General features: G+C 41.7%; 1 protein-coding gene across 1 annotated transcript in view; it reads right to left on the minus strand.

Annotated features, from left to right (window-relative positions):
* The window catches only part of LOC142381911 (NMDA receptor synaptonuclear signaling and neuronal migration factor-like), a 71132-nt gene extending 45738 nt beyond the window's left edge, over positions 1–25394 (minus strand). Inside the window, exons 1-4 of the mRNA XM_075467207.1 lie at positions 25097–25394; positions 5321–5382; positions 1074–1835; positions 786–858 (exon numbers count right to left, since the gene is read on the minus strand). Of these exons, the coding sequence (XP_075323322.1) occupies positions 786–858; positions 1074–1835; positions 5321–5382; positions 25097–25167 (968 nt within the window). The 5' untranslated portion in view covers positions 25168–25394. The remainder of the gene's footprint in view (positions 1–785; positions 859–1073; positions 1836–5320; positions 5383–25096) is intronic.
* Positions 25395–26202: the final 808 nt, after the last annotated feature.

Genomic DNA, 26202 nt, shown 5'->3' on the forward strand with positions numbered 1-26202 from the left:
AAAAAAACATCGATTTTCGCCATATTTTTTTATTATAATGTCACATAAATCAGGCAAGGAATGACTTATCAACAAATCCTTCTGTAAATGACTCAGATCTTTCTTTATATGTCTATGTTTACAACAATAGACGAAGCTAGAGTGCTAACTTCTTGGTAAATTCGGGTGAAACGTCAACAAAATGTAACAAAATAAACATTTTAATTTATGTTTTCAACGTTTTCTTTATAGCGAAAGTTGAAAGAACACATATTGAAGGAGTAGACTGGCCCAAAATGCTTGAAAAATCATTGTTTTTGCCTGCCGTGTCTCGCCTTAACACTGACTTCAAGCACAACTAGGCACCTAACTCAAGAGATGAACCAGTGTTATCTAAATACTTAGAGACAATTTCGCAAGGAACAAATTTGAGATTGCATCTTTATCTTTGTTACCAGCAGCCTTTCATAAAGACGGGCTCAAGACTTTTGTATATTACTGTAAATTAAGACATATAAATATATGTATTGTCGGAGTATAAACACCTGCAAAAAAAGGTTAAAATAGCTGGTTGTGAGGTAGGAGTAAATGTGCCCAATATATGCGTTTTTACTAAATAAAAAAACTACAAAACAGCTTTATTTATAAAAAGCTAAAACATGTTCTGGTGTGAAAGCTCATTAAGTGTTTGGAGAAGAAAGCAGCATTCGAAAGCAGTGGAAACACGCTGCCAACATGTCGTCGGTACAGTAAGAGACTGTGATGCACGGAGTAGGAGTGAAGGTGGATTTCCGTGCCATACTCACGCCTGCATGGTGGTGGTGGCTGTCTGAAAGCTGAACATATTCTCTTTGGGGAACCAGCTATTAGGATTGTCCTCTGAAAAGAAAGACAACAAAAGGAAGGCGTGGAGTCAGCCAGCAGCACATATAAACACAGGCCTCACACTCAACGGAGGAGGCTGGTGAGAGAGATTGTGAATGCATCGAAGAATTTGACACCTATTTTTTTTCTTTTTTACTTTTTGTTGGTGAACATTTATTTCTATGCAAATACATTCCATGTTACTCTGCTTCATTTCCATCTTTCTTTACCCCTGTCATCAGTAGATGTTCTGTCCTCGCTGTACATCCTCTCCAGCTTCTTGCGGTGCTTCCCTCCATCCCGAGGAGAGGTATCCAGATCCAGGGATCGCTGGCTTTGACACGGAGCGCGGATGCAGGCCACACAGTCGGGGGTGTAATCTTCCCTCGATGCCCCTCTTCTCAGCCCCCAATCCCCGATGTTGCTGGCGCTCCTTGAGCTCTGCAGCGGCTGTGAAGATGATGGCGGGCCCCCGTGATGCTGGTTGCCGTGGTGATGGCTGCTGCGGTGATGGCTGCTACGGTGATGGCTACCACGGACAGCCGTGCCGGACGGTTGGCTGGTGCAGGACAGGTTGTAACCGGCACTGTTAGGAGCCTGGGATGCCGTCGGCTCCCCGGGCCCCTTCAGCACCTCCAGCTCCAGGCTCTCCTCACTTCCCGGGCCACCAAGCGTCATCCCGCCTTCCCTGGTTATTGTGTACACCTTGGCCGGCTTCACGGCAACACTCCCCTCTGGTGCTCGAGGACCCGGCGGGTCCTCTGTGGAGAGGCTTCGCTCAACAGACAGTCTGCGTTTTGAGGGGCCCAGAGACGCTTGAGCCTGGAGCGTGCTGACCTGAGGCAGAGACTGAGGGTGGGTGCTGGGATTGGACTGGCCGGGTTTAGTTATGGGCAAACTGCTGCTCTGTGGTGGCAGATTGTTGTTGTGCAAGAGGCCGACGTCTGGAGAATCACAGTCTTGGCCAGCGAAGGTGTCAGACAGCAGATGATCTGGGGATAAAGGCAAAGAGAAAGACAGAAAAAAGACCAAATAAAGTGAAAGATGCACAATGCTGTCGGCGTTTCACAGAAATCTTAAACCTCCCTTCAATACCTGTACATGTGGCACTGTGCAAACGTCTTGAACCAACAGGTGCGGTGGTTTATTGAAACATGCAAACATACATGAAAATGCATTACATAAGTGTAGCGTTACTTGATCAAATATAAGGATTTATCAGAAGTTCTCACTGTCTTAATAAATCTAAATTAACCTCGGATGTAGGGCACCACCTTAAAAAGGAAAAACACAGAACCTTATGATTCTGGGACGTTATATTACTATCAGTCTCATATCTCGCTACTTTCGGGAATTCTCGTTTGGTTGGACAGACATTACGTAAAGAAAGCACACGACACAACCTGTGATTATAGCTGTATATAGATCTTTGAACTTTTTATTAAAACGATATGACCAAAGACATGAACCTTAAAACAAACAGGAGATGCGTTGAATATGGGTGATTATATACAACACTTAGTGAATTGAAAATAAAATATGGGGAATGGAAAGATACCGGATTTACTCAAATAGTTTAGGTTGGCTTACTATTTGAAGCTAAAGATTGACATCTTGGATTAATTCATCATTCTTAATAGTGAAAGTCCCGAGAGTGTAACCGTCTGTAAGATGAAAAACGGGTCGTTCTTACTTTATGTCCTGTTTAGTCAGCTCGGAACACAGCAGGTGGCAAATAAGGAATTTGTACCGTTCTAACTAGCTTGAAAGTACATTTTTTAAATGACCACCCGCAGCTTGAATCCTCTTATTTTTCAAGTTATGCTGGAAGCAAGTTGAGATTTCTTTAAGTAGTCTTCAGGAATAGTTCTTTTTGAAGGACATTCCAAAGCCCACTGATTTTCAGCCCACTTCTTGTGTCCTTTGGCACAGCTCAGCCTTTTCTCCCTGTTTCCCTTCCTTAAGAACGGCTTCTTGACAGCCACCCTTCCATGGAGCCCATTTCTGATGAGGCTTGGGCCAACAGCAGATGGATCAGCTGAAGGTCCAGATGCATCTCTCAGCTCTAAAGATCTTAAAGATCTCATTGTAAGATATTTTCCTAACAGAGCATTTCACTCCCAAACTGCAGGTTTACTTGAGGTTCCCAGAGTTTCGAAAAGTAGAATGGGAGGCAGAGCCTTCAGTTATCAGGCCCCTCTCTGTGGAATAAGCTGCCAGTAAATGTCCGGGAAGCAGACACCCTTTTCCACTCTTAAGACCAGGCTTAAAACTTTCCTTTCTGATAAAGCTTATAGTTAGGGATGGCTCAGGTGATCCTGAAACATCCCATAGTTAAGCTGCTATAGGCCCAGACTGCTGGGGGAGCTCATCTGTCACACCGTTCCTCACTTTACTCTCTTTTTCCCCTGTTTAATTTCTCAAATGATATTATGTACATGTGACCTTATTGTGGTCATTAACTCGTGTTTCCCTGTTCCAACAGATATCCTTTGAATGGTGTTACAGTGTTTTTTCCCCTCTTTTCTGTCTTCTCAAACCCCAGCTGATGGAGGCAGATGGCCACCCTTCCTGAGTCTGGTTCTGATGGAGGTTTCTTCCTGTTCAAAGGGAGTTTTTTCTCTCCACAGTCGCCTCAGACACGCTCAGGACGGCAGATTGGACTGAAGACAAGTTTCACTGCAATCTGTTGGTTTCCTTTGCTGGGAAATTGTTTTTGAATTGGCTCAATATGAATGAATTGGATTATTTCGTAAATAATTGTGATTACAATTAATTGAATTACAATTAGCTTGAATTGGACTTTACTATTTAGGTGCCTTGAGATGACATTTGTTGTATTTGGCGCTATATAAATAAACTGAATTGAATTGAATTGATTTAGTGTCAGGTCTTTGCAGAACATCCCTTTCAGATTACCGATCATCCGCTAATCACCTTTTTCATAGATGCAACTAAAGAAATGGGACCAAATAATGTGGGCCGCCCGCTGCCAATGAAATACATTCAGAGGTGTTGATCGACTTTAAAGGATTACAAGACATTTGGCTGTTTGGAAGCGGGGTGGATCAAGACTTTTGCACGGTACAGGAGCTGGCTTTAGCTTTGGAGGAAGAGTGGTTGTCTAATAATCTAAGTGGTCGTGGTTTCATCCCTGCCTTCCCCTGACCACATGTCGAAGAGTCCTCGGGCAAGACAGTAAAGCCCCACGTTGCTCCAAATGCATTCGTCTGTGTGTGGATGTGAATGGTAAATTTAAAAAAAGGACTGCACAGCATGTGTAGCCCGTATGGATTAACAAACGCTGTGTGTGAAGGGCTTTGAGTGGTCAACCAGACTAGAAAAGTGACCTATAAATGCAATCTATTTGCTGCAATACTTTATCTCATACATGCACATCCATTTATTGTGGTTTTAAATGCTGGTATCTCTTGACCCTGTTGCTGAGCATGAACACCATCAGCATCGTGTTTGGCTGGTACTTGCCAGCTTTGTCTGAAGTAACCCTTCTGTTCACTTACATAACAAATGGTGTTACGTTCACTCAAAAAAAATGACTGAAGTTAAAATGGTGCAGTGCGTTGTAAACACGAATCAGTTTCAATAAAAGACTGCTGTGTTCAGCAGAGTGGAAAATTACCAGCAACCGGCTCAGAGCAGTTTTTTCTAATACATTGCAAACTTTTCTGCGCAGCAATACCCGAACACCCACCGCTGTGGTGACGAAGGAGCTTTGCTCATTCTGCCTCAGCAAGTTTTTTTCCTCATGCACTTTAAGGCTGATTTCTGGGGTAATACATGCAGCTGCTGTTTGTTGTGTAACAATATTCGAACGTGTGCAGCTCAGGTGGAGCATGAAGGTCTCTGAGCTGCAGAAAAAGGCCCAGCAGAGACTGTGCTTCCTGAGAATACTCAAGAGGAATAACATGGCACAAAGACTACTGGTGTCCCTTTACTGAGAGCACACCAACATGCTGCATGTGCGTATGGTGCACCAGCTGCACAGAGGCTCAGAGGAAAGCGCTCCAGGGGGTCATCAACACCGCCCAACAGATCGCCGGCTCCCCCTCTCCCCCACACTGGAAGAATTACGCCGGTTCCCCGTTGTCTCAAAAAAGCCCGGAACATGATAAAGGACATCCTGGTCACTCTCTGTTTGAACTGTTTGGTACAGATCATTTAACACAAGGACAAATAGACGCAAACATAGTTTTTATCCAACTGCAATAACCACCCTCAATGCTGCAAAAGATAATAATAATAATAATAATAATAATGTGCAATACGGAAAATGAATGGGACAGAAAGTATGTCTGTCTGTAGATTGTTTTTATGCAATGACTGTGTGTTCATACTGTTTGTTTATTCTTTATCTCTTTTTTTTCTTATTCAGACACAATGAAAGACGCACTGACTGGAGAGCACTTTTAATTTATTTGTACCTGTGACAAAGACAATAAATATTCTATTCACTCACCTGCTCCGTTGCGGTTGTCTTGACTCGAATTGGACAAATACTCTCCGAATGCTCTGGCTGCTCTGTGGAGACACAACAAATGCAACGGTAAACCCAGAGAGCGTAAACCCTGCTGCTCCACAGAGTCAAGCTTTCACAGAATTCCACATAAACAGTCTATCTGAGCTTTTTTTCTCTCAGAGGCCTCTTCATTGCAGGCCGATTACACCACCTCAACGTTGTGCATGAGGACATTTTTATTGTGGGAGCATGGAACTCATGCCATGTAACAGCTGCCTCTCACCAGGGCAGCACTCTGGTCTTATCTGGCGACAGCAAAGCTGGGAAACACAGGCTAGTAGCCACAGCAGAAAATAAATGCACATGTCTACATACGGTATAAATCCATGTATACCGATGGGAACAATGTGCACAGTTTCCACGCTGATGATCAGCCTCAACCAGCCACTATCACTATCTTTTTTTAAAAATGACCTTTTTTCTCGACTCAACCAATGGATTTCTTTTATTTTCTTTTATTCTATTTTTGTACAAAGAATTTCCCACAACCGCAAGTGCATTCATTTTCATTATTGTTGGATGCAAAATGCCATGCGTAGCATTGCCTTGCCTGCAGTATTACAGGCAAAGCAAGTTTATTTGTACAGCACACTTCAACAACAAGGCGATTCAAAGTGCTTTACAGATACATACAAAACAGTAGAAATAAAAAGCTTGATTTAAATTTTAAACAAAAAAGATAGAAATTAGAACAATAGATAAAATCACGAGTTAAAATGTGAATAAGTTTTGAAACTCAAGCTTCAGATTTGGAGCTTTATTCAAAAGCAGCTGAAAATAGGTGTGTCTTCAACCTGGACTTAGATACACTGAGTGTTTCAGCTGATCTCAGACTTACAGCATACATACTCAGTCATGTAGCAGAGCACAGATAGAAAAAAGAAAATGCAAACAGAGCACTGAAAGGGGAAAGTCACCTCGATCAGCGTTTAACCGTGATAAAGTTTTCTATACATGTGATTCTGAAACCAAAAGGCTCGTCGTTTTTTTAAAAAAAAAAGCACCTATTTCAGAGCATAAAGGGGTCAACGAACACAGTTGTAACCTTTACTACTATTACTATGCACATACTCCCCACCCACCCCCACTGTTTATGAAATCACATGTTATGAAATTCAATGAGCTGGTATATTGCAAAATAATGTATAGACCTAAATCAAAGTTACTCCCAGTCACCATACAAAGGTTTTTCTCATCTCAAGAAACAAAGTATAATTTAAGAGACATGTGCAAATTTACTGTACCAAAGGCCAAAAAAGAAATGAAAAGGAGATGCATATCTGTTGTTGGGGTTTCATTATGGAATGATGCTAATATAAATGTAAGAAATTGTAGAACATTCTTGGTTTTCAAAAGGATGGTTTCCAAAGCAATTTCTGAGGGCTACAAGTATTTATAATTTGTGAAGGATTTTGTGTTTATTTATGATATGGCTTCATTATTCTTCTATTTTGACTGTCACCCTATAGGATGCAATTCTGTTTTTTGTCTTTTCTCTTTTTACTATTGTTTTTTTTTCCTTCTTCTACTTTAGTATTTGTAAAAATATAGGTTGATGGGTAATAGGACAGGCTTAAATATAAGCATTAAGCTTCAGCCTGTGCCTTTTCAGTCACTTAAAAATGCTATGATTGTACTGAGCACATTTGTTGTGTACTGTGTGACTGAATAAAACAAACAATAATAATAAAAAATTTAAAAAGAATTATACTAAATTAAGCAAGTTATTTATAATTGGATCTGAAATGCCACATTTCAGAAAATAAAAGTTCAAGTCGGGTAATTGTGCTGAGGTTACAGGGAAAACAATGAGTTGCATTACAGCTTTTTGTCTTTTGCGATAACCACGACCAAAGCTATGTATCAGACAGCATATGCTAGCAGGAGACCAGTCTCCTTCACATAATGCTTGACAAACGACGCTTTCCTTTAAATCTTAGTTCATCTTTGGATAGCAATTTTCTGCAGCAGGCTGCTATGAAGGGTGGCAATTTTTTCAGTGTAACTGGAACAAAACCAGCTGCTGTATTATGACATGAAAAAAATTCATTTTGCAGTTCCTCCTGCAGAGAGAGGATCATGTGTGTGACACGCATTTTACAAAAGATAGAGGCCACACGCTAATACGCCTATAGAGAGGCAGCACAACCTAATCACTCTGCTCCCACTCACTCTGACCTCACATTACCGCCATACATGCACACAGACTCCCACATCCTCAGTGTGTGCATGTGGAACAGCATGCAGAATAACAAACGCCTTTTATGTGTACACAAACCTCATGGGGGTTGTGTAGGAGTGTGTTGTTACTCTCCTGCTACGACACTAAGTAATTAAACATCAGATGGCACGTGAAATGCCGTCATTCTCCATGACAGCCCCCCCCCCCCCACCACCACCACAGAACATGAAGATGGAAGGAGGGGGAGGAGGAAGGAAGCACGAGAAAGAAAGGCAACCATCTCTGATCTATCTGCTCGAGCACTCAAGAATTTCAAGCGCTCGAACTAGGAAAAGAAGGATGCCAAAACAAGCCTTTTGCACATTGAGCAGAAACATGTAGTACTGAATTACTCAATGATCACTTCTGAATCACTAGTACTGATTTAAGGTAGAAAGCTCCAAGGACAAGCTAGCGAGACTGGTTTACTGTGACACTTATTGTATCTTAATTCAATTCATTTTTATTTATATAGCGCCAAATAAAACAAATGTCATCTCAAGGCACTTAAATAATAAACTCCAATTCAAGCCAATTGGAATTCAATTCATTATAATCATAATTATTTATAAAATAATCCAATTCATTCATATAGATCCAATTCAAAAACAATTTCCTAGCTAAGGAAACCAACAGATTGCACCGAAACTAAGAAGTAATCCTCTTTCACTTTTGATAAAAATACTTTCAAAGCTAAACTTCTGACATCATAAGAGACAGGCATGAGCACACGTGTTCCCCACAGCTTGACACGCTCCTTGGTCTGCAGAAGCTTTCTGATAAGTTTTCCTGTAGTGTTTACTTTAGTTTCCAAACGTCTTTTCTTTTTTTTTTAAATCCCAAAGGTCTCTGCAACACAAAACCTATAATAGCCTACTTGTGTTAGAGAGTTTGAACACATAAATTATACATCACAATCAAGCTCCACTTGCTGAGACCCTGATGCAGCTGCTGCACCAGCAGCTTTTTTCTCTGTGCTTTTGAAATTGTTTTTTTTTTTAATCTTTTGTTGTTTTTTTCTCTGCATGTTTCGAGCCATGTGACGAGCAAAAAAGTGAGAAGGAAGGAGACAAAACACAGTGACAACAGGGAGATGTGACCAAAATAGAAAGTAAAGGGAGAGTGGGAGGTTCGATGAGGAATGGAGGGATTGTAGTTGAGGGAACTAAATAAAGAATAGAGGTGGGGGACAAGCAGGAGACCGATTATCCACAAATGAGGTTATATTACGCTCTCAGAAGGTGTCACGTTCCGCACAACTGCTCCTTTCCTCTCGTCATGAGTGAAGGAATGGGAGGACTGCACACTGTATATGAGGAATAGCAGAGCTTAAACATGCCTGGGGAGACATTAACATCACATGGCAGAAGGATGGAAGCCAAAGAGGGGAGCTTCAGCAGAACATGCTCGAAACATTTGTGTCTTCTGTGTCAAGGTCTTCTTTACCACACATAACATCCTGCTGTACACTTCTGAACAACAGTTGGAGTAAAATATCCAGTGAACCGGCAGCTCAGTCTCAATGGAAAACGTGTAATATGTGCATTTGTCCACTAGTCAAAAACATTGTAGTGTCACAATCCAATCACAACCTTTCAGGGGTGTCAAACTGATCCATGAAAGGGCCGGTGTGGCTGCAGATCTTTGTTCCAACCCTGCAGCAGCACAGCTGATTTGTGTCATTAAATTAATTGAACTGTCTGCACTGAAGGGCTGTGTTCGAAACCGCCTACTTCTCCTACTACTCATACTAACTTTTTGAGTTAGTATGCGAGTTTGAGTAAGCGAGAAGTTCCCGGATGCATACTAGATTCGCCGAAATGTTGGGTATGCATCATGAGGTTACTACTCATACTCAAACTACCCAAGATGCAACGTAACGTGACGTCGCCGATCATCATTTCCTGTCAAAACGGCAGTTTCAAGTTAGCTACAACGAGGGTAGGTTCACTTCCTGTTTTCAAAACAAAAGCACCAATTGTATCGTAATGGCTTTCCCTATGATAAAAGGCAACAGGTATTTTATTTTGTGAAAATAACCGGCAGTGCGTTACTCGCTGCGGCTAGCTTTAGTAGCGCCGAATTCATCAGAACAAAATTGTAAATAGCCGGTATTTTGTCAGATTTTCAACACGTTGGGGATCTAAACGACTACTTTCTCGCCTGAAAATGTTTCAAATGTCGCTTAAGTTTACAGAGTTTAGAGCTTAAGCGAAATCAGCTTCAGGCCGGCTGATTTCGGCTCGGGCAGGAGCGAAATGCATTGTGGGTAAACGCTCTGCATACTGTCTGATCGATCAGTATGCCGTATGCAGAATGGAAGTATGCAGTATGCAACTTAACCAGTTCAGTTGATTGAATGAAACAAATCAGCTGTGATGCTGCAGGGTTGGAACAAAAGCCTGCAGCCACACCGGTCCTTTCACGGATCAGTTAACACATCTTCAAGCTGTTGTTTTGTATCAGCCAGTATTCACATAAACATGTTGATTTATGTATCTGTGTCACCATGTATTGTGTAACATATGGACCTAACCTTGTATATTAAACCATAACCATGTACTTTTAAGGTTTAAGCCCAACAATTTGGCAGTGAAAGTGCAGTAGAAAAATAATAATCACGAGAGAGAGGGAAATACAACATTGTACAGATCCCCAGCAATTCCCTCCTGCCAATTGTTTTTGTAAACATCGACAAAATATGGAAAGTGAACGTCATTATAATGGAATGTTGTCAAAAGTTGACATCCTGACTATGTACAGTAGGAAACATGTAAAATTTTTCACCCTTTGTTATAAAACAGCAATGTTTTGTGCATTGGGCCAATGCAGCTTTTCCATTTTCTGTGAAGAGATTGGGCTGAAAGAAAAACTAGCTTGGGAGTTTTCTAGCCTGGCTAACGTTTTACAGTAAGTTATCTCACAGGCTACAGTTTGCTAGCTAGCCAGCGACCTCTGTTATTTATTTATCTCGTTAAATCGTTAGTTCAAATGCATACAATACCAGAAATTGTTTTCTTCCTATCAACACCAGACTTTTGACTGGTACTGTATCCTCATTCAAAGTCAAAGGGTGCATCCCTCTACCGATAGAGATGAGTGCCATGATCCATCTAAGTAGTAAATGTATAAATTCATTGACATTTATTTCATATTTCATATTTATCCCATTTTCATCCCTACTTGCCAGCTGTCTGTTATATGGAATTTCCTCCATTCATATTAGGAAAGCAGAAAACTCAGGGTTAGATCATGGCTTGCCCTGCATCACACACACACATACACTGTCTACAGCGTATCATTCGTCATTTGGACATGAGAGCATCATGTGGGGTGTCAGGGAGTCGGCTGAAAAAGTCATCTCTGGAACCTGATTTACTGAACCAAAAATAACTCCCGGAACAAGCAGAAGAGGACAAAAGCAAAAGCAGGAATTGGGACAACGGCTAAAAGTTCATCCAGAGGATGGTTAGCTCCCATAGGTCTTATAGATGGAAGGATTTATGTTGCTGTGCGACTCTCTGGTGTTTTCAGGCCCCGAGCTTCTAACTCTTTTCTTAAACTCAGAACTGCTCAGATCTACTCATGCTGACCTCCTTCTGCTCGTCTTTCCCTGCCAACCATCATAGTGCTCTTCCCACAACTCCACTTTCTTTCTTTATACATTCACAGCAATGATTCTCCCGTGGCTTTTTCATTTTTTTCTTCTTCCTTTTTACCAATTTCTTTATTTGGAACAAAGTCATATTTATACAATGTGTACTGATTAAATATAGCAGCAGGACAAACCTGATCCAAATTCTGTGGATGTTAATACAGCTACCACATGCTAGAACAACACACAAAGGACACTGATATAAACGACTTTTTCCAAAAATAAAGATTTCTTATGTCCAAAGATTTAAAACCATAAGTAATCTTTGTTTTTAAGCTGCATCTACTGCACCGTAACTTAAGACAGTCAGTTCAGTCTGCTGTTTTGATTTAAAAATAGAAAATACATCTTAATATATATCTACAGTAAACAAATGTTAAGAGCAGTATCAGCCCAAAATTGTTCAGTATAAACGACGCACTGTCCCTGAACCATTGTACTCCATCTATAGTGGTATGTATAGGATCAGCACATAAGGGAAAGACACACACTCTAGTACTGAGATATCCTGAGAGAGCAGAATTAAAGCTGTAGATTTAAAGACACATAGAGACACGTTAATCTTCGGTGATAGTGGGAACTGTAGTTACTAAAAGCTAATCTCCCTACAGACTGCACTCACTAAGAAGACCGCTATAGCAGAGCTTCAGTATGTGTAATAAGGCTGTTAAGGTTGCAACAATCAATTACACGTGTTCATTTTCAATTCATGTAATTAATGCTGTACATATTATTTTTAGATCGTTCACTACATATAATCCCAGCCTTGTGTGCTGCTCTGAGTATTTTTGAAGGAACCAGAATACGGGAAGACAGCAGCATGAATTATTTCTGAGAAAACATTAAGAGGAGCTGAACTATGCAAAGAAAACTAAATTTGATCATAGGTTTTCTCCAGTGTTTTGCGACTACACTCAGACAGAAACATCAACCATTACAAAAGTAGATGACATCAATGGACTGTTACTCAATAGAAACTAGGGCTGAGCAACGATTACAATGTTTAATCTAATTAATCACATGATTTCCCTGATTAATCACGATTAATCGCATTTGTACGCAAAATCCAAAAATGAATCCAAAAGTAGTGTATAGCTTTTAGCATTTAGTTTTATTTTAAATGTGCTGCCATATGAATGAAAGTGCCATAACATTTGTTGTGCAAACACACTTTTAACATCAGCATCTTTCTGTAGTTTTTATGTAGAAGCCTCGCTCCACTGTCTGTTTCCTTGAATGACTCGCTGCTATCAGTTGTGTGTTTTGCCTTTAAAGCGATAGTTCGGATCTACAGTAGTAGATCAACCCTCATCTTACTTTGAAGCTCCCAGTTCAAGGAAGTGACGTCGACGCAGCTTTAGCAGCAGAGAAGCTATTAGGCTTGTGTTGATAATAATAAACTCCTGGACTATGTACAAACTTCCAAATGCATCGTTTTGTGAGTACAGACCATATTTGTACTACTGTAGAAGTTTGGTGTCATGGCATGTGATTTTAGTGTGGTAATTTTGGAGATACTGCCAGGGTCCGTTAGCGCTTGTACTAAGCTATTCGGGATAACTCGGTAACTCAGCTGATGTTCAGCCAATGTCGAAAAAACTTCGGGTGAGCTACTTGGCTGGATGTCACGGTTCAAATGACCCCAGGGTGAATCTACTCCGAACTATCACTTTAATATTACGATTGGCCTGTCTCCTATGCCTGTCTGAGTTGGAATAACTGCGCTATGTAACTTTGCTGGACCGGCCCGGGAGCTGAGCGGAAGTACTTCGACTTGCTTTCTGGCACACCTACCGCAAAAACAAATAGCCCCCTCTCACGCTCCCAGGTACATTTGATTACTCTTACCTTCTCGGTCGACATTGCTTGCACCTTCTGACTCCTCGCCGGTTCGTCAACAAACATGAAAGTGAAAGGGTGTTGTATTTACGACAGTGTAACCGTACATTACCTTCAAGCCTGTAGGGGGAGCTCCATAATGGGCTTTTTGAGAAGTTACATTGTATTTGCTTTAAACAATTGACGAGTTAACGCGATAATAACGAGTTAACTCACTCAGCCCTAATAGAAACGCAACACTAGCCACAATGCATCATCAAAGCAATATCTTATAGCTACCAATACAGCAACAATTTTTATTCAAAATGAGTCTGTGTTATTGTATAGTCAGTGACTGTACATTTCTCTGAGACAGGCAGTAAGATGAGTGCAGCCTCCACAACCAGCTGCTGCTGACTGAGGGTCCTCAGCTGGGCCCTCCATGTTCCGTCCACTCACTGGCAGGTGAACACTGACGCGGACCATAATTAGTCAGATAAATGCAAGCACTGCCGGCCATCTCACTGCCCACCCACCTTCTTCTGTCATTAACAGGGCATCATATTGGACCCGCAATTACAGCAAACTGACATTACCCATTGCCAGGGAACAAAAGCAAGTCTAAAGAGGAAAGGATCCATTATTAATGGTGAGTACAGAATTAGGAGAAGAGAGGAAAAGAGAAAAAGGTTAAATAATAGATTAAAACAAGGAAACAAGAGCATGTCGTCTACAACAAGAGTATGTCATCTACAGGAATAAGCCAAGCGCTGAACATGAACTTACAGACCTCCAAAGAAGCCCTGCAGTATCTGGTACCAGCATATTAAGCAGATATCTTAAGACCTGTGAATTACATACTGGAGCCTTCACAGATAAGAATTGGTTCATTCTTGATGGCTCACTGTCAGTTGGTCATACATTTCACTGACAAGGTGCTCACAATTCTTACTATCTGGGAACAATTAGCAGTCACTAAGGTCTTCATGCCTGCCCATTTCTACCACATTACCAACATTTTGACAAAGACAACCAAGAATCCTGAATGTGAACATGTCCATTTACTGGCAATCTGCAATATATTTACATACGCTGTTGATCTAAAACTGGATTGATGTGTTTATATTTGCAGGCTTTGTGTAAAGAGCCTGCAAATGTGAGGGAAATAACATAAACATAACATAAATTTAACTCCATGCACCAGTAACAATGACCACACCGATTGTCTCTGGTACTTTACACCCATTAAAATGTTTATTTCGACTCTTTAACTGACAATTGAACTGCTTTCAGCGGTTTTGTGTAAACTTTACACCAATATGCCAATTCCTGATGGTTAAAACCACAGTTCATTTGTTTTAGTCCTCAGCTGGCAACGTTCCACAGCGTTATTATGAGGACTTCTCACTTAGGCCTTGAACTTAAATCAACATGTAACATCTTCAAACGTTCAGTGCTTAGGCTTGGCCTGGAAATATTTCTTTTTTCACCATTTTTGCTTTAATTGCAACCCTTCAGGCCTACATGGGTACAGGTTGTAAAGATGCTTTAAAGTCTGAGTAAAGCAAATTATAGACAATAGTTTTGTAAAACATATTAAAAGATTCTTGCTGGATGCCAGAATTTTTCAGAGCTCATTCAACTAATAGTGCTTAAAATGACAGGGAATAATGAAATCAATAAGAGATTAATTCATTTTGTAAAGAGAGAAGTTGAAGCGGGGCATCAGTGTAGAAGTGGAGGAGGTACAACCAGCTCAGAGAATCAGATTCATACTGTATGGATTGAAGATGTGCGTACTCTGAGAAGCAAAGTTTCAGGAGCAGCTGGTCCGTGGACGCTTGCTGGATAGATTATGGGCAGAGTCACAGTGATACGGAATTGAGGATCATCACCAACACCCACTTCATTTTTCACCTGATAGCTTTACAGACTTTAACCGGAGGTTGCTCATGGAGTCTCATGATTTTAATCTTACTAGCCGCATTTGGACAGAGCAGTTCTAAGAACGGTCCTCCTCTAATTTCGTTCTAATAACCGCACTTCCTCAGGGGAACTGTTTCAGTTTGCATTCGCATTCGGGACCTTGATAGAGACTGATGGGACGCAACCGTCTGCGACAGCTACGTGTTACTTTAGCGCCACATTCAACAACAAAACAAAACAAAACAAAACCCGCGAAAATTAAGGAGAGAAGAAAAAACACCACCAAGAAGCTAACATGGAGAGCGGGGAGGCCACCGTGTTCACGGTCAGCATGACAGTGATATTAATCATGGACGATCACATCGGGCGTCTAACATGGAGGCTGGAAGAGCTCACAGAGAGAGTCAGGAGACGAAGGATGGAGCGCAGGCCAAACTTCTTGGTTTCATGAAGGAAGGAGAGCAGAGCGCCGCAGACAAAGGAGACCACGTGGAGGTTTAACTTATTAAACACCCCAAGGTTGTGTCCGTGTCGTATGAGGAAACATTTCAGCCTGACAACATGACAAGGGGCGTAGCTACCGACCACCAAACACCTCCGTCAGATGTGTTCCTATGGAAACCAGAACAGACCCAGCTGAGGAGAAGGAGCTGAAATGGTTCCAGGAACTGAGGGCCGTGGTCCCCAGTTCCTGTATGTGCGAATGCGGGAAAAAACGGCCCTGTTCCTGAAAAGATTAAAGGAACTGCAGAAGGTTTCTACAGTGGAAATGAGGCTAATGTCATTAACTTGGTGGTTATTCATGCTTGGCTGAGTGGTTACTAAAACATTTTTCTTTGATGCAACAAACTCAGAGGGAAGATTCATTTCTGCTTTACTTGGACTTGAATGAATTCAGTTCAAGATAGGTGGTTGATTAATTGAATACTCCAAAGGACGGCAAAGGACATACCTGACCAGGAACACGGAGTCTGTGTCCTACTTAAATTCATGCTGCACCTTTCTGGCCTGTGTTTTATTGCTTTTCTCTCTGAGTCACTGTTCCCCCATCTGAGTGTATCAACAACATACGCTAGAAAAGGAGGCCAGTAAAAGGCTGATGACTTCATTAAGAGATGCTCGGTTGGCTGCACTCCACTGACAACAAAGGCCACGAGTCAGGCAGTCACCCCGTACCTCCCAAGAGTCTCCTAGAAAGTTCATCAAGGTGCTGGAGGGAAAAAAAGGAAGAGGAGGGGGGGGGGACTAAAAAACTCTTGATACACTGGGCACATATTGGCTTTTATTGAAGGAGCACCAGGTAAGAGGCCTTTAAACTAAGTGATCATAATGTATTCCTCCAGAGAGTGGGCAGCTTATGAGTTTGGTGGCTTTCAGAAACCACTTTCCATCCCATTCTGCTACACCTCGTCACCATGACAAGTGTGATGTAACAGTTAAGCACAATTTAATAAATTCATAATATGACCTCCAGTGGATGCTTTCCCTTATGTCTGACCTGTATCTGAGTGCATCTTAATCATCAACCTGGACTATCACCAGAGACCCTTAAAGATCCCAGTCTTCAGAATCCTGTAATGATCTAATTCGAACATGCTTGGGTACTTTGACAAAAAGTTTAACAGCAGAATCTGATCTAATACGGTGGCAACAAAATATCTCTGGCTTCCAACAGACTTGCATTGAAGGAACATGAAATTCTTTCACATTTTTCCCATAAGTCGCTCACTATTCACCCCTGATGATTAACATGCTGGTAGAATTTTATCTTTTAAAACACTTTAGGCTCCAAAAAAGACCAGCACGGGGATGACTGCATGCAAAAGTCGAGTCCTCAAAGTGCCAGTTCACTAACCCTTAGGTGATTTTCTGTAATCCAAGCCAATCCAATCCAAATTAAAGCACAGCGGCTATGTCCATATTTACATAAAGGAATAAGAAAATATAGTTGGCAGTGCTTGCTCATCCAACACCCTGATTCCAGACTCCCTTCCTGGGAATTTCTATCAAATCCAAGACATCAGCCGCATGTGAGTTGTCAGCAACGCCAGATAGACTTATAGCAAAACCAGAAAACCATGGCAACCTGGTGGCCTATACCCTAAACTATAAATAGTTTGTTGCAAATCATCCCCCCCAACTCACTTATTCACATTTCCTTTCATCTTTCTGAGGTCAGCTCTCATTTGAAAGCATAAAATTCATTCCAATAGTTGATGGGGAAAAAGACGATTAATGCCAGATTACTTTCTGGATAAATCAAACCATAATGCTGGAATTCCATATATCTAAAGCATTCATTAGCTCCAACAGTGCAGTAGCCCAAAAAATATACCTTTTTTCTTTTATCATGGCTAAAGCAAGCCAAAATTAGGCTTTTTGGACACTTAAGCCTGATTCTTACTCGGCGCAACCGCGCAACTGTTCTGGCTCGAGAACCATTAATGACGTCATCGAAAGCGCCAGCCCCTTCACAGTTCCTTCAGCTCATAAGCCCAGTTTGCGCCGAGTATGCGTCACATTTGCAGTTCTCTCCAGACCAGCGGGCGTCACTGTTGAGGAAACAAGCTGAAGAACCGGGCGAAGAAAAGCATACGAAGAAAGCATACGAAGAAAGCATACACAATGCCACCTGTGGTGTAGAACTGTATATGTATCTCAGAGCTAAGCAGCTGTGGCAAAAACAGAAGAGAAGGTGGAATGTTCGTCCTTTGCAACAAGACGAACTTTGTCAAACGTTGTCCCAGTGTAACTTCATAGACGTGTCATACAGATGTTTGTAGAGGCGCATCCTCTCGGTCAACGCGGTCTCTGCAGTGTTCATGTTTCCCTTCTCTTGGTCAGCTGTTTCCGGTTGAGCTGGCGCGAAGTCAGAAAAAAAGTTGTGTGCGCGCCCTTGCGACGCGCGAGGATTTTCTAGCTTGCGACGGGGGGCGTGGCGGAATTTTGGGTCACGTGACCGTTTGCGCCATTTGCGACCAGCTAGTAAGAATGGGTCAAAGCGAGGTTGCGCCGAGTAAGAATCAGGCTTTATCCTGCTGTAACCATATGTCCACGAGAAGCCTGAAACCTCAGTTGGATCTTCAAGGTTTCTTTCTATCGTATTAAATGGTAAAGATGCTTTATACTAAAGCCAACATTTCATCATAGTATTTGGGTACTAGACATAATTTATTACCACTGTTGATTTTTAAATCCTGTGTCATATTTGACCTTGCAAGCCTCGCACGATGCTTTCTATCAGGGACTCTGACAGCTTTATGTATTAGCGAGGGGGCTCAGATGTTTTATTGCTAATAGCCACTCTGGATCATGGCTGGAACTAATCTGTGCAGCGATGAAGACAGGGTAGCTGCTGGTCACACAGTCCTGTGGGAAAGAGGCCATGAAATCACATTTTCACCAAAGTGGAAACTATTAAGTTCTGAAAACTGTTGTGCTCTGCGAGTCCTCGCAGAAGTGACTCGAACGGTCTTGAAATATCAAATGCGACATTGGCTCTAGATTGCTTGTAATCTTTTCTATTGAAGTGGCTGACAGAAGCAGACGGCCCGGTTTTTGTCCTGCTGCTCGACAAAGGTTTGCCATAAACAGGACGGCGAGGCCATCTAGCTCATGGCTAAGTGCTTCAGGTACGATGCACAGCAGAGAAGTGATGCTCAGAGACATTCATCAAGCTCTTAATCTTTATCTCTATCCGTCTGTTAGAATCCTCTTTGTGTATTAAAAAAAAGAACAAGTTCAGATGCCAAAATGCAAAAGAAACGAGGCTTATCTCCTTCAAATGGTTCAGTTTTCATATGCAGTCCTGTTTTTTTCTTAGAGTCCTGTTTCTGTGCACAGAAGCACTTCCTCCCCACTCTCCTTATCACCCCGGTTCTGCCAACACGATGCCATAAATACAGTCAAAACAAAAAGCATGCATGTTAGAAGCTAGCTGATGATAATTCAAACAATAAAAAAACAGCTGCAAGTACAGGTTAATGTAAACATTAAGCCTGAGAGCGGTGATGTAAATGCACCACAACCAGACATGCCCGGTACATCCCTGATTGATGACCATGTGAGCAAGTTTCCACTTGTATTCATCCGAAAAATCCAGACCCAAATATCTTTGTTTATATTCTTAAAATCTCTCAAGATCTCGCCAGCAAACTCTTCACAGACAACTCTTGTTTGCCAGCCTGACTGGGGTCTAACTCAGCCGCACACAGAACAGCAAAGTTTGCCCTCTTAGAGGACCTAATCTCTCAGGTGACGTAACTCCAACATACACCAATCCTCCATCTGGATGGGGGAAAAAAATTTAATCTCACTTCATATTTAGGTTTTAAGGTGATTGGATTTTGAAATAAAATGGATCCAATGAGTACTTTGATGTTTGAAAAATTAATATCTAATGTCTTTGTGCCTAGTTTAAATGTCCTAAAATGACATTATCTGTATCACAGCATTAACAAAACATCCAGTTTAAATACTTTTACTAACATTGAATGTAGAAATGACAGGCAGCCACACTATCAGCTTTATTTATTTCAAAAGGGCGGACATTCATCCCTAATCAGCGGGGAATATTTGAAGATTTATTAAATTCAGTATGATTTTCAGCTGTGCTGTCATTTGTCAATAGGCATTTAAAAAAAAAACAACATAAAAGGTATTTCAAAAGTCACTGAATCTTCACAAAAAGTCCCTTGATTGGCCGCAGTGAGCTGAGCTGAAGCGTGACATTCACTGCTGTGAGAGAAGAAGAATGTCAGGCATGCAAAATGAGGCGACTCAGGATGTTCATACCTAAATAGCGGAATATTCATCACCAGAAATGTTATTATACACATATTTGTCCTCTTGACCAAACAGATCAGTGACATAATCCATGTCTGTAAATTGTAAGACAGCATCTCTAGGCTGTTGTTTTCTGTAGTGTTCCCGTGTTGTTGAAAGGAATTACGGCACATAAACTAAGGATTTGTGAACTGTAACATGTCGACTTTTATAACTCTTTTATAAACGGGGCTTCGTCATGTAGGAACAAATATGAAGATGGAGGCTGTCAACGTGCTGTCAAATCAGCATTCAAGCTGTTTATGAGTAGGGAACATAGTGATCGTATCAGTTTTGGCCCCTTATTGAGAAACTGCAAAGTTTTTTTTTTTACAGCTATGTCTTAGATACAACCACCGAGATGAGATGCCCCTCATCCGAAAAAGTTTCTTTGGTTCATTCATCTACAAGAGGCAAAAGCTGCATAAGCTGTGGCCAGCTGAGCAGATTTTAAAGTGTGCAACAAAGCGCCCAGTTATTTTCTTATGATTTCAGAGACTTTTCATTTAAACTGTTAATCTAGCCAGTTTAACATTAATTAATTAATTTAATCATTTAGGCTCTCGTTTGTCCTCAGCAGGTTCCGTTGGGATTGTGTTTTTCTGTTTGTTTGAATAGTGTTACTTTTCATTTCCAATAAATAGCCTTTTAATATCACCCATCAGCTCTCATTTTTTTTATTTCCTCAGCCCGGGACACTTTATTGTTCCCCCGTAACAGGTTAACATTCATGATCACTGACCATAAACATCAGCTGTAAATGTTGACATTAATTTAAACTCACTGGGTCAGTCCCTGTTTAAGTATGTCGGGTAAAAAGAAGATGATCCAGCCTCCTAACCTCCAATATTCTCCACTGCATTACTTTTCATGCACAGCCAAGGTCAAAAAAGTGATATTGGATTTATCTGTAGGACAGCTCTGCGCTGCTCATTCACTGCACACCAGATGAGCTCGGTTTATCTGGTAGACTCGAGGGTTCGGCAGGGATTCAGGGAGAATTGTTACTCTTCTGTAGGTTCCATTTAACTCCTCGTCATCTGGAGGGTAGCTCACCATCGCTGATAGGGCGGCGAGTACATTCTGTGAGAGCCTTGGCTGCGGTCCACATGCGCTCCTCTGATGCCGGCTACGGTCGCCAATGATTTATGAAGAGTTAAGCGTGAGGTGTGGAAAAAGCAAGCGAGGCGGAGAGGGAGGCGATAAGCAGATAAAACAGCAAGAGGAAGACAAAGATCAATGGAACTGGAGAATGTGTGCAATGCTGGGCATGGTGGTGACTGTTGAAGTAGATGGAAGAGGCATGTTTGGTGTGCTTAGGCAAACAATGTTGGCTTGGTTTACTTCACAGAAGCAGGATCATGTAAAGATACTAGGGCTGAGCAACGATTAAAATATTTAATCTAATTAATCACATGATTTCCCTGATTAATCACGATTAATCGCATTTGTACGCAAAATCCAAAAATGAATTCAAAAGTAGCGTATAGCTTTTAGCATTTAGTTTTATTTTAAATGTGCTGCCATATGAATGAAAGTGCCATAACATTTGTTGTGCAAACACACTTTTAACATCAGCATCTTTCTGTAGTTTTTATGTAGAAGCCTCGCTCCACTGTCTGTTTCCTTGAATGACTTGCTGCTATCAGTTGTGTGTTTTGCCTTTAAGTGATATTTTAGACTGGAACTACTACGCTGAGAAGACAATTCAACTTGGCAGTGTTTACAGATGACTTTGGCTCTGTCGACTCCGCCGTCTGGAAGAACTTTAAAATGAAAATGGCCGAGTAAAAGTTCTGTACCCTTCTCCATGTTTGGTGGATCCGCCGATTACTTTCTTTTCCTGTTCCACAGCAGACAGCAGCAGACTTTTACAAAATAAAAGCCTGTGAGCTACAAAATAAAATAAATAATAAAACAGGGGTGGTTTGTGGCGTAGTGGGTTGAGCAGGCACCCCATGTACAAGAGGCTACAGTCCTCGCTGCAGCTGGCCCCGGTTCGAGTCCAGCATCAGACGACCCTGTGCTGCATGTCGTTCCCCCTCTCTCTGTCCCCTGCTTCCTGTCTCTCTGAACTCTACTATCCATTAAAGGCACAAAAGCCCAGAAAAAAATGTATTTTTAAATTTAAAAAAGTAAAAAAAAACATGCATTAATGCGCGATAAAATATTTATTGGCGTTAAATAATTAACAAGTTAACGCGATAATAACGCGTTAACTTGCACACACACAGCTGAGAGTGGGAGAGCTTTGTTTGTCTGCATCCAGGCTTCTGAGGTCAGTATAAGTAGGTGATCCAGAGTGAATCCACGAGCACAGAACATTAGTCATCCTGCAGCCCTCAGACTGAGAACACACTGATCATCACCTTTTAAAGCATGACTCAGACATCCAAAGCTAAATCCCATTTGAATGACTCATGAGTCCAGAGAGTTTATTTGGATATTAGTAAATGCGGCTGCATTAGGTATGAACTGATCAGCCACGACGCTGAAACCACTGACAGATAGTAGAGCTTCTAACACTGCTCGTCCTGTTACAGTGCTGAGAAAACCTGCTCCCTGGTATTCAAAGAAACATCACGGCCCTAATACACCTAACAGAACATCTAATAACACCTAATCTACCTCCTCCTACCTGGCTATCCCTACCTTGTCTGCACCTTTGTGCAATATCTGCAGCCACTTTAGATCTTTTAACCCGACTCTTGCCTTCTTTTTTTAAATCTATTTTATCTTTTATATATTCTTATATTTTGTATCGAAATGTTTTTATGTTAAAAAATGTCCTTTTATGTTGTTTTTTGCCTTGTTTTCGGACCTTTGTTGTGCAGGATGGCTCTTGTTCTACCTCCACAGTGCAATGACAATAAATCACCGGCGTCCGGGCAAACAGAATTACACTGAAACACACAAACGAGCGTCACACTCATTTACTGGTAAGAACATTCAGTCGACATTCAGATGTAACTTCCCAGCACAGAGGAGAAACTGGAAGACTTCTTTCTTCCATTATCATCAGTTGATTGTTGGTCTCTTCCCTCCATGTGGCCAACATGAGGATGACAGATGAGAAGAGACTGTGTGTGACGTGTTAAGTCACCACAGCTGCCTCCCATCTCCTGTTGTAATTCACTGCACTGAGCAGCCACCGTGAGCTCTCTCACCGACAGACCTGATGCCAATTCAACTCTCCTGAAACAGTCCGACAGCGCCAACAGAAAAAAAAGGAAAAAGGAAAGATAGACATTCACAGATGCTCTTAAAGCGATAGTTTGCCTCTTTTGACATGAAGCTGTACGACATCCCATATTAGCAATATCATTTATGAACATTTTCTTACCCCCTGCTGCGTCCTGTGAGCCGAGTTCCAGCCTTGTTTTGGCGTTGATGAAGGTAGTCCGGCTAGTTGGCTGGGGTTTAAAAAATAAAGCGTTTTGCTTCTCAAAACAATATGCGTTCAAAAGAGTAATACATTTGCATCACAAAATCGTTCTCCAGGAAAAAGTCAGACCTCACAATCGCTTGGCACTATTTTCTCTCCCTTCGTATCACTGCCTGCTGTGTAGACTGTGCAGACCGAAGTGCAGTGATACGAAGGGAGAGAAAATAGTGCCAAGCGATTGTGAGGTCTGACTTTTTCTGGATAAACGATTTTGTGATGCAAATGTATTACTCTTTTGAACGCATATTGTTTTGAGAAGCAAAAACTAGCCGGACTACCTTCGTCTACGCCAAAACGAGGCTGGAACTCGGCTCACAGGACGCAGCAATAAATGTTCATAAATAATATCGCTAGTATGGGATGTCATACAGCTTCATGTCAAAAGAGGCGAACTATCCCTTTAATGGCTGATCCTTGGCTTGGTGTATTTGCCATCTACCGAAACATTTTAGCTGATCGGTCCCGACCACCTACATGAAAAACTATTGCTGCAGCCTTCCGAGGACAGCAGTGGGTCCCTCAAAAACTGCTTAAGAAGGTCTTAAAGAACACAACAAGGGATGTAAAGGTTGCTCACCTGGCCTCCAAACTCCCCAGATAACAATCTGATCGCACAATCAAGCCAAAAAAGACCGCACCCCACAGCCCACATGACCTGTTACCAGACAGCCTCACAGTTCGCTGTCCACAGCCTGACAGCTCAAAGCTCTCCAAGCAGCCCGAGGGGACCTGCTCAATAATGTTTGGGAGATCATAATCATAGCTGATCAATGCAAACAGCATGCGACAAAAAGACATAGCTGTGAAATCTGCGACATTCCTCGTGTCCCAGTTTGAAACGGCACAGTTCACAGCTGTTCAAATACATACAATATAGCACATAAAAGAAAATTTAAATTAAAGATTTTTTAAGATTTTTTTGGACAAAAAGCCTGTTTTAGTCTTAAAAGAGTGGCATACTTAATTACAAGTGATAATGTGCTAAAGTGGCTTCTTGTGGGGCCAGAAAGAAGCCAAAAGTTACTTTTGTTGTCCTGGTGACGTTTTAAAGGACTTGTACCGTGAGACATTCGTTCATACCTGCTTTATCCTGAAAGGTCGCAGTTATATCTAATCCACTAAAAAAGATGGAAGCAGAGAAAAGCAGACCTCACACGCCGACTCCAAATCAAAGCTTCTCACGGCTCCTATGAATTCTTGTTAAATCTATGTTAAGACCACGATGAGAGGAAATATCTGGGCCACCGGATGAGATGAATATTTGGCTGAAGGCCAAACTCCAGCCAGAAAATGTTTCTCTGCATCATATTTCTAACAATGAAATTAAAATATGAGCATATCAAAGATAACTGAGCACTTTTTGAGCATGTAATAATTTCATTTTTACTGTTTTTACTGCTTTACTTCTATTATTGTCTATCTATCTATCTATCTATCTATCTATCTATCTATCTATCTATCTGTCGCCTTAATCCCAAATGTTATGAGGGATTTGCAGTATTTAAGAGCTGTACAATCATGCCTCACTGATACACAGCAGCCTTAATATCAAAATCCCCAAAAGGAACTCAATCTGACTGAAAGATGGAGACATTTTTAGATTTTATTCACAGTTCAAACCCTGACTGCCGTTAAATGAGTGAACAACACAGAATGTAAAGCAATTAGCTCAGGTGAAACTTTAAAGCAGAGCAGGAGCAGGTTCATTTATCATGCCTGTCAACTGAAGGCGTCCTTTCCTATTCGCGTGCAGCTGTGGCTCTGTGCGCGCGGCTGCGGAGCGCTCCCTTCTCCGCTGCAAACCCCCTCGAGCTTGGCCTTACTCACCTAACTTTTGCGGCCACGGAAGAAATCGCGTCACTTCTCAGATTCTTCCTTTTGGACAGCGCAGTTCCCATGCTGAAGTGGAAACGACCCGGAGGAGAACGCGCAGACCATTCCAGAGACTGATCGGCGAGGAAAACAGATAAGAGAGAAAAAACAACTATGAAATAATTCAATCTTCCGTGTCCCCGCGTGTCACGCGTAAAGTGTCACATATTCATCTTAATCGCGAAAGGTAGGTGTTCCAGGAGGCTGCAGGCGTGCAGCGTGAAGGAAGTGTGGTGAGATGCGCTTTGCTCTCCTCTGCTCATCCATCTGAAGCTTCCAGTAAGGAAGCGAGACCATAAAAGGAGGAGCAGCCCGCGCGCCTGCTGCGTGGTGTGGACAGGTGCGGGGTGGGCACCCACGGCGCCGGGAGGAGCGAAGCGCCCAGGTTGATTTTGCTGGTGTGGATGAGACCGCGATGAGGCGTGGACACTTGAGCCCACAAGTAATATAGCAGCTTGTTATCAGATATCAAAGAAAACAATCACTGACATGTATTCGGTCTTTGAGGGCCTTACAATGCGTAGGAGAACATTTATCCCTGGCAAAAATGACGAAATCACCACACTTTGGAGGATGTTTATTCAGCTTTTTTCATTTAGTTAAACCAAATAAAACACAAATGCAAAGAAATTGTATTTAGTAGCTGGACGTCCTGGCTTTGTAAAACAAACATCGAATCAAAAGTCGGGCTCAATGCCTTTAAAAAAAATTAAATGAAATATGGCATCATGAACCAAAAGACAGTTTGTACTTTATTTCAGCTCCTCTGGCTTCTCTGACTGCTTGAATTATTTAAGCTGAACAAATAACACAATATTCTTCTTCAATCAGAGTCCAACTTTCTTATGTAATCTTACTCTTGTTGAGGGCATGTTTCCTGCCAACCAGCCATGTGCAACAAGCACCAGCATTAAGTTCTGCAAGCACCCTTTAATAACTGCAGACTCAAATATTTACACTATATTGCCAAAAGCATTCGCTCATCTGCCCTTATGTGAATATGAACTTCAGTAACATCTCATTCTTAATCCAGAGGGTTTAATATGACGTCGGCCCACTTT

This window comes from Odontesthes bonariensis, chromosome 6 (genome assembly GCF_027942865.1).
Source record: "Odontesthes bonariensis isolate fOdoBon6 chromosome 6, fOdoBon6.hap1, whole genome shotgun sequence".
Classification (NCBI taxonomy): domain Eukaryota; kingdom Metazoa; phylum Chordata; class Actinopteri; order Atheriniformes; family Atherinopsidae; genus Odontesthes; species Odontesthes bonariensis.